The sequence below is a fragment of the Heptranchias perlo genome, chromosome 36, assembly GCF_035084215.1.
Source record: "Heptranchias perlo isolate sHepPer1 chromosome 36, sHepPer1.hap1, whole genome shotgun sequence".
Classification (NCBI taxonomy): Eukaryota; Metazoa; Chordata; class Chondrichthyes; order Hexanchiformes; family Hexanchidae; genus Heptranchias; species Heptranchias perlo.
Genome location: NC_090360.1, coordinates 10,760,336 through 10,778,038, shown reverse-complemented (window position 1 = coordinate 10,778,038; position 17,703 = coordinate 10,760,336). Strand labels below are relative to the sequence as shown.

At 41.9% G+C, this 17,703-nt stretch overlaps 1 protein-coding gene across 5 annotated transcripts in view; it reads right to left on the bottom strand.

Moving 5' to 3' along the window:
* kcnma1a (potassium large conductance calcium-activated channel, subfamily M, alpha member 1a) overlaps positions 1-15,202 on the bottom strand; it is a 692,064-nt gene extending 676,862 nt beyond the window's left edge. For 4 of the 5 annotated variants that reach the window (XM_067972546.1, XM_067972543.1, XM_067972542.1 and 1 more), the window contains exon 1: positions 14,673-15,202. In XM_067972546.1, the coding sequence (XP_067828647.1) occupies positions 14,673-14,897 (225 nt within the window). In that variant the 5' untranslated portion in view covers positions 14,898-15,202. The remainder of the gene's footprint in view (positions 1-14,672) is intronic. The other variant, XM_067972547.1, reaches the window with a different exon arrangement.
* Positions 15,203-17,703: the final 2,501 nt, after the last annotated feature.

Genomic DNA, 17,703 nt, shown 5'->3' with positions numbered 1-17,703 from the left:
TCATGTGAGAATAAAAAATTAAAAGTGTATTGCAGAAGTAGAGCATCGGATTTTGCTGCCTTTGTGATGGTATAAAACTGAACTTGCATCAATCTCTGGCACAAGTGCAATTGAGATGTGTCTGAACAATGAGTCATGTTAACGGTGACTCAATTCAAAATGTATTGGGAATACTAATGAGACGATCCAAAGCACCAGCATTGCCGATGGAACTGTGCTTTGTACCACTACAGGCACCGACACAATTGAAACTTCTTTACCCAAAGAGTGGTAAGAATGTCGAACTCGCTATCACAAGGAGTAGTTGAAATAGCAAAAGATACATTTAAGGGAAGCTAGATAAGCACATGAGGGACAAAGGAATGGAACGATATGTTGATAGGGTGAGATGAAGAGGGATGGGAGGAAGCTCGTTTGGAGCATAAACAGCAGCATAGACCAGTTGGGCCAAACGGCCTGTTTCTGTGCAGTAGACTCTATGTAATTCTATGTAGTCACAATAAGCAACAAGTATTTAATGGGACTTTTTCTGTTTACAAAGCAGAAGATCACAGGTATGGTTAATATAATAAATTAAGGCTTACGAAAGGGAGGAACGCATGCTTTTAATAATGCATTTTATGGAAAATAATGATTACCAGGAGTAGTTACAAAATAACAATGTCATTAAAAAGGATATTATATAAATGGATCAAGCTTTGGTCTCACAGTTTACAATCATCGCCTAAACCTGCTCAATGAGATTCCAGCTTTGACATCAGCCCCCAATTTATAATGTGGAGTTTGGGGGGAATTTGGGTCTTTATCAGCTGTCGGCCAACACAGCCAGGATTCCTGATGGCCACCACACTAATGATGTATCACTACAAGTTTAAATCACGGAGTGATAACTCACAGCTGATTACCAGGGCCTAGCACATTCTATATGTTACCGTATATCACTGTATTTCCTACCTATAGCCCATTAATGGTCTTACCTATACGCTCGAGTTAAATGGGAACATTAATTTTCTAATCACCAATAATTAATTAGGCCTTGTTGGTATAAATTATCTTAAGGGCATGATAATTATCACTCTCCAACTTTCCTAGAATAGTTATTTTCTATTATTGAGAAAATCTAGTTTCTAATTATCAATATTTTCAGATATATACTCAGTCAAATTAGAAAATTTCATTAGTGTTATTTCCAAATCCCACAATAATCATACTCTTCAATATTCATAAAGACAGGAATTACATTTGTAGAAGGAAATTTGTTGTTTTATTGACCCAACTTGCATGTGGCGAAGGCCAATGCACAATGTGTGTAGTCAGCATTAGACATTAATATCATAACATGTACAAGACATACAATTTACCACTAACCCTTTTACTTCTGAATTAGCACTGAGCTAAGGACCTCTGTGATAAAATGCATTGTAATCGCTCTTCCTGTCCAATGATTTTAAAAATTGTTGTCACACTCAAAGCACTGTCAAGATGTTAGATGCTACAACCCAGTGTCAAACACTTGTATTACCATCACACCACATACATGTATTGGCCAACAGCTGAACGGCGGTGAATTATAGGCCGCAACACTAGCCCCCTACGTAAACAGTCCTGCAACACACTCATAGAAAGCTTCACAACATTTATTACTGCTAACATATACAGCATTTCTGAAAACATTACTAAGCTTGCACATTCAAGTTCTCATCTTGCACTACTGCTGCCATTATGGCAACTGAGATTCACTTGACAGTTTGCTCCATAAAAAGATTTGTATTCAAAGCAACTCATCACATCTAAGACAGTAAAGTCTCAAAGTGCTTCACATAATGAATTGCTTTGAAGTAGGGATAGATAGCCATTTGGTACAAAGCAAGATCCCACACTGAGCACTGAACAAATAACCAGTTAATTTTTATTTTTGGTGGCACTGGTTAAAAGGTAGATAGGAGGCTGGCCAGGAGAGCATTGGAATAGTCAAGTCTAGAGGTAACAAAGGCATAGATGAGAGTTTCAGCAGCAGATAAGCAGAGGTTATGCTAGAACTATATAAAACATTGGTTAAAAAAACTGTGTACAGTTCTGGTCACCACATTGCAGGAAAGATGTGATTGCACTAGAGAGGGTACAGAGGAGATTTATGAGGATGTTGCCAGGGCTGGAGAATTTCAGCTATGAGAAAAGATTGGATAGGCTGGGGTTGTTTTCTTGGGAACAAAAGGAGGCTGAGGGGAGATTTAATTGAGGTATATAAAATTATGACGGGACCAGATAGAGTGGATAGGGAGGACTTATTTCCCTTAGCAGAGGGGTCAGTGACCAGGGAGCATAGATTTAACGTAATTGGTAGAGGGATTAGAGGGGAGCTGAGGGATGGGCGTCTGGAACTCACTGCCTGTGGCAGAAACCCTCAACTCATTTTAAAAGTACTTGGATGTGCACTTGAAGTGCCGTAGCCTACAGGGCTACGGACCAAGTGCTGGAAAGTGGGATTCAGCTGGATAGCTCTTTTGCGGCTGGCACAGACACGATGGGCCGAATGGCCTCCTTCTGTGCCGTAACTTTCTACGATTCAGCTATGTGAGTCATCAAAGGCTGATTGGCCAGGCCTGAAATAGAGCCCAGCGAGAGTCAGTGACTTCAAGGGAGAAAACTAGAGGGGAAAAAAAGTTTAATAAAACAAAGAATTACAACTATCAACTGGGGACTGTCCAGGCAAAGTGGCCTCTAATTATTTGGGGTATATTTTCCTTTCATAAAAGCTTGGGGGGGGGGGTGGAGGAAAAAGAGAGGAGGGGCAGATACTCTCATATTAAAATCGGGTACAAGCTACTCAGGATTTATTTAAGGGACGGAAAATCATGAGCAAGTTGTTCCCGATTTCGCGATGAGGGCTTCCGCCCTCTCAGGCTCTTATACCCCGGCACTAAAGAGGAAAACCTACCCCATTAAGTGTAAAACCTACAGGCTGATTAAGCAGTCACTTTTCCATGAGCATTTTAGCTCGTCAAGGCATTAGCAAAAATATAATATCCAGCTGCAATTAGCTACCATTTCACAGTCAACATCCTGTGACACAATCCATTATGTATTTAAAAACATATGAAAAACATATTTCACTGTTTATAAAGTAAACCATTTATTTATTGTCGGCTCTGTGTAATTGGCCCTGTACCTGTCCTCCTTATCAGACTATTTTGTTTTTTGCCAGCCTATTAGCCTTGTATAAAAAGAAAACCGAGCGTTTATAAAGCAGCTCATCGCATCTCAGAAATGTCTCAAAACACCACACACAGAGAATTAGTGAAGTGCAATTTCTGTTCTTGTGTCGGCAAAATGGCAACCATTTTGCACAAAGCAAGATCCCACAAACAGTAATGAGATGAATGAGTTCAATCTGTTTATGGTGGTGTTGGTTGAGGAGGGAATGCTGTCCAGGGGAACTCCCGGCTCTTTTTCTTGACGCAGAAGTAAAGAAAGTAAGTTTAGGTCATTCAACATACTGCATCCCCTTAAAAGGAGCACAGTGATGAACTAGTATATCATTCCAAATCCCACAAATGGATAAATGGGAATTATACAGTCAGAAGTCAGATATAGTAAAGTAAACGTAGACACTGTTAAACTATCTTCCACACCCATCTCCAAAAAGAAAAAAAACACAAGCAAAAGCATCGAGACATCCAAATTAGGAATTTATATTTTCTGATTGATCTGTCTAAGAATAGCACACAGGGAAACATAGTACGGGCGCATTAAGTCTTTGTACACAAACTGGAAAATATATCTCGACTGTAATAATCTTGCTCGGTTAAAATTGTGCATTACACTGCTACTTTTAACAATTTATACCACACAATACTCAAAATAGATCGTAATCCAAAAAGTGTTACTATGCACATTTTTGAAAAAGTGTGAAAGTCTTTTCTGAGTCACTAGGAGTTTCCGATCAGAAATCGGCTTCTGATTAAACTGAACATGCTAAACTGATGCCTCATCCACACCATTCTGATGGTACATTAGATTTCTTTTCTGACATTTAGTGGTCCCAGGCCACCATGAACTATTCCAACATTAACAGTTCTTATTTTATGAGTGCTAAGACCCAATAGCTCACCTGCCATGAATGATTCATCATGAATCAGTTTTCACAAAGGCAATAAACACTGCAAACATCTGTTCAAAATGTCACTTTCTGGTAATTCAAGATGACTTTTAGGAGAGAGAAAAAAATGTGCTGTGTTTAAGTATGTATCACTCCACCAATTACACACAGGGCTGCATTCAGCAGATTTAACCAATTTTAAAATATTACATGTACCCCAAATACTTCCCGGACCATAGGTTTTTTATTGTATTTTTATGAAATGTTATTGACGAATTTATATTAAATTAAATGGAGGGATTGTTGAGGTGAAATGGCAGTTTTTTTAATATCAATCATATATCGAGCGTCTTGCGTACAGTGCACACTTCCTACAAGAGTAATGCTTACTTCCTGCAGCACTTCGCTCTCCTGCTACTTTCACCATGTTCTTGTCTGTTACATTTTTCGGTCACACTTAAACTTCCTATTTTTTAAACCTTATTTCTTAGGCTTATCTCTGATTGGCTCATTCTTGACATATGACTCTTCTTCCACTCCAGTCCTCCAGTTACCTGTCTCTGATTTGCTCACTTGGTCACCTGATGAATGTGCAGCCTTGGATCTCCATCCTCTTTGATCTCCTGAAGTTCATTAGAAGCTATTCAACAACAATAACTTGCATTTATATAGCACCTTTAACATAGTAAAACATCCCAAGGCAATTCACAGGAACATTATCAAACAAAATTTGATACAGTGTCACATAAGGGGGTATTAGGACAGGTGACTAAAAGCTTGGTCAAAGATGTAGGTTTTAAGGAGCATCGTAAAGCAGGAGAGAGAGGTAGAGAGGGAGGAAATTCCAGAGCTGAGGGCCTAGGCAGCTGAAGGCACAGCTGCCAACGGTGGAGTGATTAAAATTGGGAATGCACAACAGGCAAGAATTGGAGGAGCGCAGAGATCTCGGAGGGTTGTAGGGCTGGAGGAGGTTACAGAGATAGGGAGGGGGCAAGGCCATGGAGGGATTCGAAAACAAGGATGAGAATTTTAAAATCGAGGCATTCCTAGACCGGGAGCCAATGTAGGTCGGTGAGCACAAGGGTGATGGGTGAACGGGACTTGGTGCAAGTTAGGATACAGGCAGCAGGATTTTGGATGAGCTCAAGTTTATGGAGGGTGGAAGTTGGGAGGTCGGTCAGGAGAGCATTGGAATAGTCCAGTCTGGAGACAACAATGGCATGGATGAGGGTTTCAGCAGCAGATAAGCTGAGGCAGGGACAGAGTCACGGAGGTGGAAGTAGGCAGTCTTGGTGATGGAGCAGATATGTAGTCAGAAGCTCATCTTAGGGTCAAATAGGATGCCAAGGTTGCGAACGGTCTGGTTCAGCCTCATACAGTGACCAGGAAGAGGGATGGAGTCAGTGGAACGGAGTTTGCAGTGGGGACCAAAGACAATGGCTTCGGTCTTGCCAATATTTAGTTGGAGGACATTTTTGCTCATCCAGTACTGGATGTCAGACAAGCAATGTGACAAATGAGAGACAGTGGAGAGGTCGAGGGAGTTGGTCTTGAGGCAGAGCTGAGTGTCGCTACGTACACGTGGAATCTGACATCGTGTTTTCGGATGATGTCGCCCAGGGGCAGCGTGTAGATGAGAAATGAGAGGGGGCCAAGGATAGATCCTTGGGGGACTCCAGAGGTAACGGTGCAGGAGTGGGAAGAGAAGTCATTGCGGGTGATTCTCTGGATATGACTGGATAGAGAAGAATGGAACCAGGCGAGCTCAGTCCCACCCGGCTAGATGCGGAGGAGAGGCATTAGAAGAGGATGGTGTGGTCAACCGTGTCAAAGGCTGCAGAAGGGTCAAGAAGGAGGAGGAGGGATAGTTTACCATTGTCACAGTCACATAGGATGTCATTTGTGACTTTGATAAGGGCCGTTTCAGAACCGTGGCAGGGTTGGAAAACTGATTGGAGGGATTCAAACATGGAGTTACGGGAAAGATGGCTACAGATTTGGCAAGCGACAACACGTTCAAGAGCTTTGGAGAGGAAAGGGAGGTTGGAGATGGGACGGTAGTTTGCAAGGACAGAGGGGTCAAGGGTCGGTTTTTTGAGGAGGGGTGTGATGATGACAGGTTTGAGGGGAACCGTTAACAATATCAGCTAACATGGGGGTCAGGAAGCGAAGTTGGGTGGTCAGCAGTTTAGCGGGAATAGGGTCGAGGGAGATCGGGTCTCATGGTCAAGATGAGCTCAGAGAGGGCATGAGGGGAGATAGGAGAGAAATTAGAGAAAGATGCTAGGAGAATGCATATAAGTAGCCACATGTTTACCTAAATATGTCTCCAACAACAACACTTAATTTCTCTTCAAACAGTATGTTTTCAGACCAATGCCCAACAGCCATGCCCGCGACTAAATCAATTTCTCCTTCCACAACCGTGATCATGTTTGTTATCCAAGGACAGGCTCTACAGGTAACCAATCACCTCTCCCACCTTGACAGTGCAGGTGAGGGAAATGAGAGCTTATGAAGAAAAGCTACATTTTTGCAACTTTTTGATGGTTTTGAGATGGTCCAACCACGGGCAGGAAAAATTTCCCAACAAAGCTTACTTTGTATTTCTATAAATTTCCTCAATTCTTCAAGCCGAGACACTCTTTCTCAATCTACATGCTTTTAAAGCAATCAGCTATCTCCAAAACCTGCCCTACCCACACAAACATTCCCTTTAACGTTCTTATCTGATACCTGTATACCACATTCATAAAATGTTACACAAAGACCAGCAGATATTACTGATGGTGTCAGTTAGGAAATAACTCCACGTCCAAGCAAATGCACAAAAAAATAAATGGGGACAAATGTTTTGCACATCATCCAAAGCGATTTAGAGTGAGGGCATCTTTTTTGATGGGTCTGTAGAAGTGGAAATCAATCAAGTATCAAAAATGAAGCCCAAAGACCCTAGATCTCTAGAAGAGTCTACTATTGGGGACCATGCACATTTAGAGGGAGGTGAGCAGCATGTTATTTTTATCTCAATGAGATCAAGCAGATTACGTCATCATATGAAGTATGTGACTGCATTGCTCAGAGGAAAAATGGCCTGACAAACACTTTGCTATGGCGGTAATGGACCTTTACAGGGTTACGGGATATTTCTCGACTGGGACCTTGTCAGGTTCCTTTTTAAAAAAAAAGTTTTAATGAAACAAGAATTTGTCATTCAAAACAATGTTGTGGGTTGAATAACATCCTTCAGAAGTTGCCAAAAGGAAGTTATTTTTGCATGGATCTTCTGTATCCAGGATTGCGATATTATTTAACTTTGGGGTTCTTTTTGGTGCACATAAGAGGCTAAACCTGTAGTATTTGTTCTGTTCGCTATCTATTGGCTTTGATGACAGACTCAGTCATTCTCTACTCTTTGCGCACTGTGCTAGCTATGCTGACTCACTCATACACTGCAGAACAAAAAGGGATAGCTGACTCATATCAGTCCAGATTGCAGTATCTTCCTCCATAACTCTGTCTTATCTTAGGAACGTAGAAATAGGAGTAGGCCATTCAGCCCCTCGAGCCTGTTCTGCCATTCAATTAGATCATGGCCGATCTGTACCTCAACTCCTGTCTTTGTTCTATATCCCTTGATACCCTTACCTAATGCAAAGCTATCAATCTCAGTCTTGAAAGTTTCAATTGACCCAGCACCCACAGCCTTTTGAGGGTCAGAGTTCCGGATTTCTACCACCCTGTGCAAAGAAGTGCTTCCTGATTTCACTTCTGAGTGACCTAGCTCTAACTTTAAAGATTATGCCCCCTGGCTCTGGACTCTCCGACCAGAGGAAACAGTTTCTCTGTATCTATCCTATTGAATTGTTCTATCATTTTAAACACCTCGATTAGATTACAACTCAATCTTCTATACTCAAGGGAATATGAGCCAAGTTTATGCAACCTAGCCTCATAATTTAACCCTTTAAGCCTCGATATCATTCTGGTGAATCTAAGCTGGACATCCTCCAAGGCCAATATATCCTTCATGAGGTGTGGTGCCCAGAACGGAACGCAGTACTCCAGATGGGGTCTGAATTGAAGCATAACTTGCTCCCCTTAGTATTCTATATCCCCCTCGAGATAAAGGCCAAAATTCCATTTGCCTTTTTGATTGCTTTTTGTTTCTTTCTCTACACTTTCTCACTTCCAACACACAAATAGCCAGTGGGTCATACAGACTAGCAGTGGGACACTTACAGCAGGACAGATGATTAGCAACCAATTAATGAACTGGAGTGGGCCAGTTAGACACATGGTGGGGGGGGGGGGGGGGGGAAGGGGGGCAGTTAGACCCATGGAGTGGGGGGCAGTTAAACACATGGGGATGGGGCGCACAGTTCAAGAGAGTTTTCACTTATCATTAAGACTATAGTGGAATTGGGTTTAATTAAAACCCCGATGGGAGATTATAATAACAATATTTAGAATTAATCAGAACCAGTATCATACACTTGGATATATTAATATAGAATTATCAAGTACATATTCCAGAGGCACAGCCAATACAGACATAATTATTAAACATACTTTTGCACCTCCGTCTTTCTCTTCAGTTCAATCAATGTGAAACAAGTGCTCCCAAGATTGACTGTGTTTGAACCTCCAATCTACTATTAGGCAGATTTTGTTTTATTCTTACATTTTTCTAGTTGAAACTTTTTTCAGAATGTTAAAAAAAGGCAGAAAAAAAGTTTTTTCACTATTTAATTTTGAAAATAAACAAAATTAAGACAAAAACTCTTCAATTTTCTACTAATTTCAACTGGCTCTTTCTCTTCCATCTAAATTAAACTGTTTATTAGGTTAAAAATGACAAAAAAAACTTTTAAAAGTTTTTTGTTATCTAAAGCAGCACATCCATTAATGGCAGATATGGGATTTGAGCCAAGGTGGTATCAGGAATGCTGGCTTGAGGTGAAAATGAGCAAGAGCTGGAGCAGTTACTAAGAGAACGAGGTGCAGAAGGTTCCAGTGGAGAGACTTGACGGTGGGACTGGCACGGATCAGAATCCTCGTTATTAAAGAGTGCTGAAAACACCACAACAAGAATCACACATGAAATCTTCCTGCCCCCAACCCCACGCAAAACTGAATTTTCACACATGGTCCAAATCTAAAGCACAAATTGTCTGTGCTTCCTGGGAGCAACACGCACTGCAATCAAACCCCTCCAAAAAGAGATAACAACACTTCTACTAACACTGGATCTGTAGCAAAGTTTCAAGACATTATAGTGAATTTCTAAAGGCATAATAGTACATACAGACATCAAGACACAATCAGTGGTCTGTAATGAGCGTTACCTCATGTTCATATTCATGTCACAGATTTTCAGAATCATGTTTAAACTTTAATCCTCCCAGACAGTCTATAAATGGATACTGGGAACTGTTTACATGCCCGTAATCTAGTTGCAGCATTCAGATAACATAATAAACTGCAAGAATGAGGATCGAACAGTTTATGAAACATGATCTGTGCCCTACAATTCCATTACTGCCTTGATTCATTCCCTGGTAGCTAGTACTTTAATTTTTTTTTAAATGGTGGATAAAGAACGAACTTGCATTCTAGAGATCCTTTGATATCCTCGGGCTGTCCCAAAGTGCTTCACAGCCAATTAATTACTTTTGAAGTGTGGTCACTGTTATAATGTAGGAAACGCCGCAGCCAATTTGCACCCAGCAAGGTCCCACAAACAGCAATGAGATAATGATCAGTTCATCTGCTTTTGGTGATGTAGGTTGAAGGATCAATGTTGGCCAGGACACCAGGAGAATTCCCCTGCTCTTCTTCGAAAAGTGCCATGGGGATCTTCAATGTCCACCTGCCAAGCAGTTGGGACTCGGTTTAACATCTCATCCGAAAGATGGCACCTCTGACAGTGCAGCACTGAAGTGTCAGCACAGATTACATGTTCAAGTCTTGAAATTGGGCTTGAACCCACAACCTTCTGACTCAGTGACGAGTGTGCTACCACTGAGCCAAGGCTGACAATGCATATACTATTCAAAGTGTACGTAGAAAAATTGTCTGTTTCTTTGATGGCAGAGGCTTTCAGTGCAGACGCTGATCGTGTTCTTGTGACCCATGTCCTTGATTCGTGGATGTTCACACAAAAGGTACGAGCAGTTTATGTGCCCTTACTGCAGGTTTATTAATAACCTGTTGTTGACTCATAGCGAACTCAATGCTCCATGGACAGTGAACAAAACAAACAGTCCAATTGCACCAAAATAAATACACTTTTTATTGTATGAAAACATCAAGTGATGCAATTTTTCTTGAAGCCAGACAGCATAAGGAAAAAACAAAACTAGGGAGAGAACTGCATTCATCTTTGGAACACACTCCTAAGTAGCCCTCCATCGAAAATGCAGCATTGAGATTGACAGCATTCTATATACTCAAACTTGCCTGACGACAGAGTGGCCTGAATGAGGTTGCGGTTAGATATGAGAACTTATAAATTGGCGTCAATCAACCTCCTCCATCAGTATGTCAGCAGGACAGGGTTCTCACCCAAATGGCCAGTCTGCATATGTGAGCCTCGAGAGCAAGGCCTGGATTTTCCTTGCCAGTGCAATTGCCAGCTTAAGTGTAGAAGGGTGGACAATAATCTCTGGTGAATTTCACTTGGTCAGGTCCATTCACATTTTCACCAGGCGCTTGGGAGGTCAGCACTGAGGCAAGGATTACCACACCTGCAGCAGCTTAAAGGGGCACTCAGCATCCCAGCTTTAAAAAAAATCACTAACTAAGCCATGCGAAAGTCTTCACTGATCATCACTCCACCCATTTAATTTCCTGTGTTACGCATCACCTAGCAAAACTGGATGTCTATTGCATCCAGGTGCTACTCATGTCTAGCATTGCCTGTCATTGCCACATCGGTAATGTGGTGTATTTAAATATGCCTGCCCATGATATCCTCCACCTGCTCCAGTGCCACTGGAAAATGGGCACAGAAAGAGAGGAAAATCCAGCCTTAAGTATAGCAGGGTAATAAGCTCTGAGGGGGGAGGGCATCACAGTGGAGCCTGATACTGTCCCCACACAACATCTACACATACACCTTCCAGCAGGGGTCACTGGATGGAGATCAGAAGGAGAAACCAGAGCTGAATTTCTCCACCTCCCCACCTCCCCACCTTCCGTGACTCAGGGGATCTGCAGCCAGCAGTGATCCTGGCTTAAATCAGCTACACAGCACAAACTAGAGATTGAATCTAGGGCAGACCTCATCTTGAAAGTCTCAGAACTCCCCTGGGACCTGCACTTACCCACTGAGCCATCAGGTGAGATGGACTGTAACTTCATAATGAATTATTCATATTTTATTTGTTTCATTACAAAATCTTAAATCAGTCTTAAATGGTCGAGGTAGATAATATTTAAATGGCGCTCCTGTCCCACTGGGGTGAGTGAGAGACTGTGGATTATAGTGACAGCTCATAACGATCTACACTGTTATTTCAGTGACTTAGTGGCCTTGTCTAATATGAAAGAATGCAAGTTTGCACATCCTTAATGATGCTGGTTTTGTTTATAGATACATCGATAAAAACAGATCTTTGACAATCAAAAAGATTGCACTAGACCCACACTGACAAGTCAATACAGTGGACCCTTAAACTATTGTTCTGGGGTTTATCACAGTAATATCATATTGGAAATTTAATTTTTAGCAGTGGAATCACAAATAAGTTGATCATACCGTTCACAACAAGCAATCAAACTGCTCATTAGTTTTTTTTTAAAACTATGTCTTTGCAGGGGACTAGGTTGCTGCAGCGGTTTAAAACAACTTGCATTCACATAGCACCTTTAACATAATAAAACCCCTCAAGGTGCTTCACAAAGGTGCAATCAGATAAAAATGGACACCTAGTCAAAGAAGGGGAAATTAGGAGGGCTAATCAAAAACTTCATTAAACAGATGGGTTTTTTAAGGAGGGTCTTAAAGGAGAGGGAGGCAAAGAGGTAGAAAGGTTTAGGGAGGGAATTCCAGAGAGGCTTGAACAGCAGAAGGCACGGCATGGGGTGAGATGAGGGGGGATGCACAAGAGGTCAGAATCGAAGGAAAAATCACTTTCTCCCTCAGCAACTACAACCCTCAAACTTTAATAAACAATAGAAAAGAATCTTTTCAATCTGTGCTTCTTTCATTCCCTGGCAGCTTCGAAAGCTCCACCAACAACACTTCGAAATTAACCACAGATGTTGATTTCAAGAGTTAATTATTTATCGGTTTAAGGGTATGCTTATTGTTTCATTCATTCTTTCTGTCAACTCCTGCAAAAAGGAGCCTTAAAGAAGAAAGACTTGCATTTATGCAACATCTCAGAAACACAGATCACTGGAAATGTCAATCCCTGCTGTTATGTAGGCAATCGCAGCAACCAATTTGGTACACAAGGTCCCACAAACAGCAGACATGAATAACAAGTTGATCTGATTTTGGTGGTGATGCCCGAGGGAAGAACAATGGGAGAACTCTCTGCTCTTCTTCAAATACTAACATTTAACATCACCCCAAACCAGTGGAACAGGCAGCTGGGGCCTCACAGTTTAACATCTCAAAGGACAGCACCTCTGATATTCAACACTCGCCCAGTACTACACTAAAATATCAGCCTACAGAATGTACTCAGGTCCTGGAGTACTGCCACGGAGCGAAGCTGACACAAAGTAGCCTCACAATCAAATTTGTACACTTATCTTGTACGTTAACTTCACAATCAATTTTGATGCCATGCATTGTTTTTTTTTAAAAAAGTGTAACACACAATCAGGGTATAAGATGAGTAAAGCCTGTTCAGCTCAAAGTCCATCCCTCCAGTATTCAAGCTCACTCAGCCTAAAAACCAACTGTTCTTTGAATGTCACTAATATTGATGAATCTATTACTTTACCTGGCAGATTATTCCAGATATTTATCACTCTTTGCAGGAAGAGGCTCCTTCTAGTATCCTTTCCAAATTTAATTTTTCACTCATCTATTTTTATGGCCTGTGGTCCTGTTGACACACTAGGCTCCAAACTGGACCGTTGAATGGTTGAGATGCTAACTTGTGTTGTACTTAAATGCACGTCTAAATTTTAAATCATGAAACCAGGAGGAACTCTCCCAATCTTCAGTCAGGGCTGGACAGTTTAGAATTGCACCACCTCAAGGAACGACAGCTACACCATACCTTGTTAGTTTGATTCCTGTACCACTCAGTGAGTGGCTCAGGGACTGACTCAGTGAGCTGACTGCCATCTATATGTCACTCTACCTAATCCTGGCTAAGTCAGTACGACTTAAAAATGCAGTTTATGCTTTAAAAAAACTCAATAAATATATCCTCTAGGGGGCTGAGGCCAAGTTTGATTGCTCTTGTAGAAACCATGGCTGTTTTACATTATATTGCAATGACACTACTGCTTTGCACCTTCATAAAATGCTACAAATTAAGTGTTACATTCTTTGGAGTGCAATCTCTGAGGAGAGTTAAATTTGGCTCAAAGCTCGCAGTGGAGCAGGAAAGTATGCTCGCCCAAAACTGTGTGCTGATCGCGCGTGATGGGGCTGGCAAACCAGAGAGTAACCCTCTTGTAATTAAACCTGACGCTCCGTCACCTGCAGTTCCAGCACTGGTGGGGTGTCTGACCAGATACCCTCGGTCACTGGACGCTCACAGTAACGCGGGGGCAGTGCGGGACTGTGGTCAGTTTTATTCAGAAACTGAAGCTCACATTATGCACCCCAACCCACGCAGACTGCAAGCATTGCCCTCCAAAGGGAGTCTACGTTGGAAGATTTGCCTGTACCGAATTAACACAGGACATCCATCATCTCTGGGACCCTCCACCCGGCAATGGTCCATCACTCTTAACAGTAGGAAAGGAGAGAGAGGGACACAAGAGTCCCAGGATAAGTGACCACGATGCACTATTTGACTTCAAACCTATTCACGATTTAACACCGAATCATCCCCAGATATTAACATTTCTAATTCATTGATCATTTCCTACCAATTCTCAACAACCAACCGTATACCAATTCACAACCTACAGCTGCGCAGGATAAGAGCCACAAGTGGATAATTTCACCTCTGCTGACAAATTATCAAAATTCAGACTGTTGTGTGTTGACCACTTTTTTAAAAAAATCTTGTGGAGTAAAATAAACTCGGTGTCACTCCCCAATACAGCTCTCAGCAACAATGTTTTATTCACGACTCCTGGCGGATAACAGTAGCATTTTATCCAGAAACTATCTGGTAAAAGAGGGGGGGAAAAAAAAAACAGATCGTTGCAACCTGTTAAATGCAGAGATCCTGCACTGGGGAGGAGGAGGACACAAGGAGACTCCCCTCCAGAATTAAACTGGGGGAAATTCTCAATTAATAAATTGCAGTTTTTTTAAAGAAAAAAACACACATATACATATAAATAAATATAAATATCCACAGATACACGATCAACAGTTATCAATAACGAATTGGGAGTTGTTAATACTGGGAGCCCCGGCCTCTTTTACCTTGTTCTTGAGGCCGCAGTGACAGCAGACTGTCCACAGGTACTGGCAGGTCCGCCAGATCAGGATGATGAAGAGCCCCCCGAAGAAAGTGACCATGGAGGAGGCGAGGAAGGCCCACCACATGCGCTGGTCATTGCTGTCGCAGATCGCCTCGGCGTCGATGGGGATGATGACGGGTTCCATCTTCAGCACGGCAGAGTCTCGGCTTGAGGACGCGTTTTCCATGGGCCATCGTTAGCATGGAGAGGAGGCAGAGAGGGCGAGGCGGTGGCGGTGGCCCATCGCCCGGCCAAGAGCCATGTTGGCTGACAAGGGGGAGGGAAAAAGGAAGAGAGAGGAGAGAGAGAGAGAGAGAGAGAAATGCGGCTTATTTCCTCGCTTTCAAAAAAGAAAAAACACAATGCATTTATATATAATTTTTTTTTTTAAAAAGACACTCTCTCCTCCCCCTGCCTGTTTCCCCTCACACTCTCTCTTCCTCGGTTTCCTGTCAAAATAACAGTGACGCAAGAATGAATTAATCCCCAAAGCAAATTCCGTTCAGTCAGGTTTATGATCCTGAGAGGAGGAGGAGGAGGAGGAGGAGGACGATGGTGTCAGGCAACTGTTTGTTTTTTCTCCCAATGTCCCTTCTCCCAGCCGCCTGACTTATTTGGAAGATTATTTATAGACAGTAGTGACCAGTTCCAATCTCTCTCTCTCTCTCATGCAATAATGTTGCCGGTTGTTTCTTCCCTCTTTCTCTCTCTCTCTCCCCCTCTCCCAAGAGGAGATCCTGGACACGGGAGCAGGCGATCTGCTGGGAGGCGGGTGACCAGCACTTTCAGTGACAGCTCCTGTCACAGGCATCAAAAGGCGATTTACAGGTGCATGATTATTATTTCCTTTTAACTAAAGGCGGAGCCGAGACCCAAAGATGGGCAGGGGGGGGTGGGGGCGTTGCTGCTTGCTTGCTGGCTTGGATTCGCCCCCCTTTTCCCTTCAGCGACCTTCTCTCTCTCTCACACACCGGTTGCCGCACAGACAGTCGGTGGGAAGGAGCAGGATTCTCTGCTTTAGTGACGCAGCCCGATAGTGTTTGACACTGTCCCACTCTGCTTAATCTGATTTTATCTTCGGTTCCATTTATTTAATTCTACTTCCTTACTGCCTCCCAAAAAAAAAACAAACAGTAAAACTACCAGAGCTGTTTCATCTCTTATATATTATTTTTGCAGTTTAATCTTTTATATTGAAAGTATAGTTTCCACAAATATCTCCTCACTGTTTCCCCATCGCTGCTGCTTTCGTTTGTAAAATGATGTTTGTCATCTCACTTTTACAGCAGGTAGTTTTTTTTTTGCAGATCATTGAAAATTCCCTTCACACCAGATTCAAAAAGGGAAATGAGTGAATTAGGCGGTGTTAGGGAGCTCGACAGTGTTGCATTTCCTGTTCATTTCTTAAATGGATGATCATCAGAGGTAGTTATGACAAAAATCTATTCATCGTTGCCGGACAATCAATCAGATTTGTAATATTTGACCACTCTCTCACGTCCAATGAAACAGGTAGAGCCTTAGTGCAACAACTCAACAGAAAGGGAGCATTGGTTAGGTGCAGAGCATGTCTTGCTACTGGAAAGAAAACCCGAAATTAATTTGCATTAAACAGTAAATGTATAAAGTATGGGATCAGGACAATGTCACATTGCACGGGATGTATCATTTTTGTGTGTGTCAATGGGTTAGTTCGTGAGGTGGAGGCGATGCTGCTCTTATCTGGAAGATTAAGTGTGTGTTCAGCACCATATCGTGGGCAGATAACACCGGATTGTAACAACCACTAACCCGTCTCACAACAGAGTCTGCGCAGAAATGGTTCGATTTTAACCCTTCCAGCGACTGCTCGTTTCCCCTTTTGATTTTATTCTGTGGACCAAGAAATAATCGGCCACCGGATCCATAATGAGGAATATATTCTCGTAGTTTTCTCTAAAAGGCGAGAGACTGGGAGCTCCTTCAGTCTCAAGCTTAATATTCCCAAAAGGTTACATTTGGGAATCATTTATTCTTCCTTCTACTCTAAAACCATAAAAAAATAGTGCAGAGCTTCCTGGAGTGAAAAGCTCCTTCCTGTTCAACAATATCCAAATGTGCATCTTATCAATCAGTCATACTTTCTACAAATATGGGGGACATGACCTAAGATTGCTAGTTTGTGCAATGTTATTTGTTTGTAAAAATGTTTTATTTCAAAACCTGGCACCAGGATCATTAAAAACTATGTATCTTACTCTTTAAAAAGTTTGGTAGGTTCCACAGAGCGCCTAAAAAAACTACGAACTAAATGCAATAGTTTAAAACAGATCAACACTAAATATTGATGCACAATTACATTGAGTGTAATAAGCGGAGACTGAAAAATCCATCACCCAAAAAAAATGACCAATGCATTTCAAGTGCAAGTCTTTGAAACCAAGAGCATTACACAATACTAAATTATTTTTAAATTAATGTTTAGATCACAATTCTACTTTAGCAGTTCGATTTAAACATCGGTCAATTCATTATTAATGTGCTGAGGACATCTCAACCATGTGGAGAACTTGCATTTTGCTAACCAGCGCGGTATGTCTATCGCCATCTGGTGCCTATTGTGCGTTCTACAGCTGCAGCATAAAAGGGCTCACACCTGAAACGTCGATTGGTCTTGTTCCCTCAACAGCTGCTGCCTGGCGAGTTTTCGGTTTTTGTTTTACAAAATTAAGCATTTGTCCATATATCAGCACGTCTACTTATTTTTGCAGTGACAACTGAAAGTGCTGGAAATACTCAGCAGGTCAGGCAGCCTCTGTGGAGAAAGAAACAGAGTTAACGTATCAGGTCGATGACTGCAATTTTAAAGCAAGGATTTGAATTCAAATACTGACATGTACGAGGTGAATTTCCAGTTTGTCAATTATGGATTTAAAGAGTTTATATTTCCTAAAAATACTTGAAACTGAGGCAGCGTTCTTCAGTCTCTAGTTGGCATCTGAACAACTTCCAAA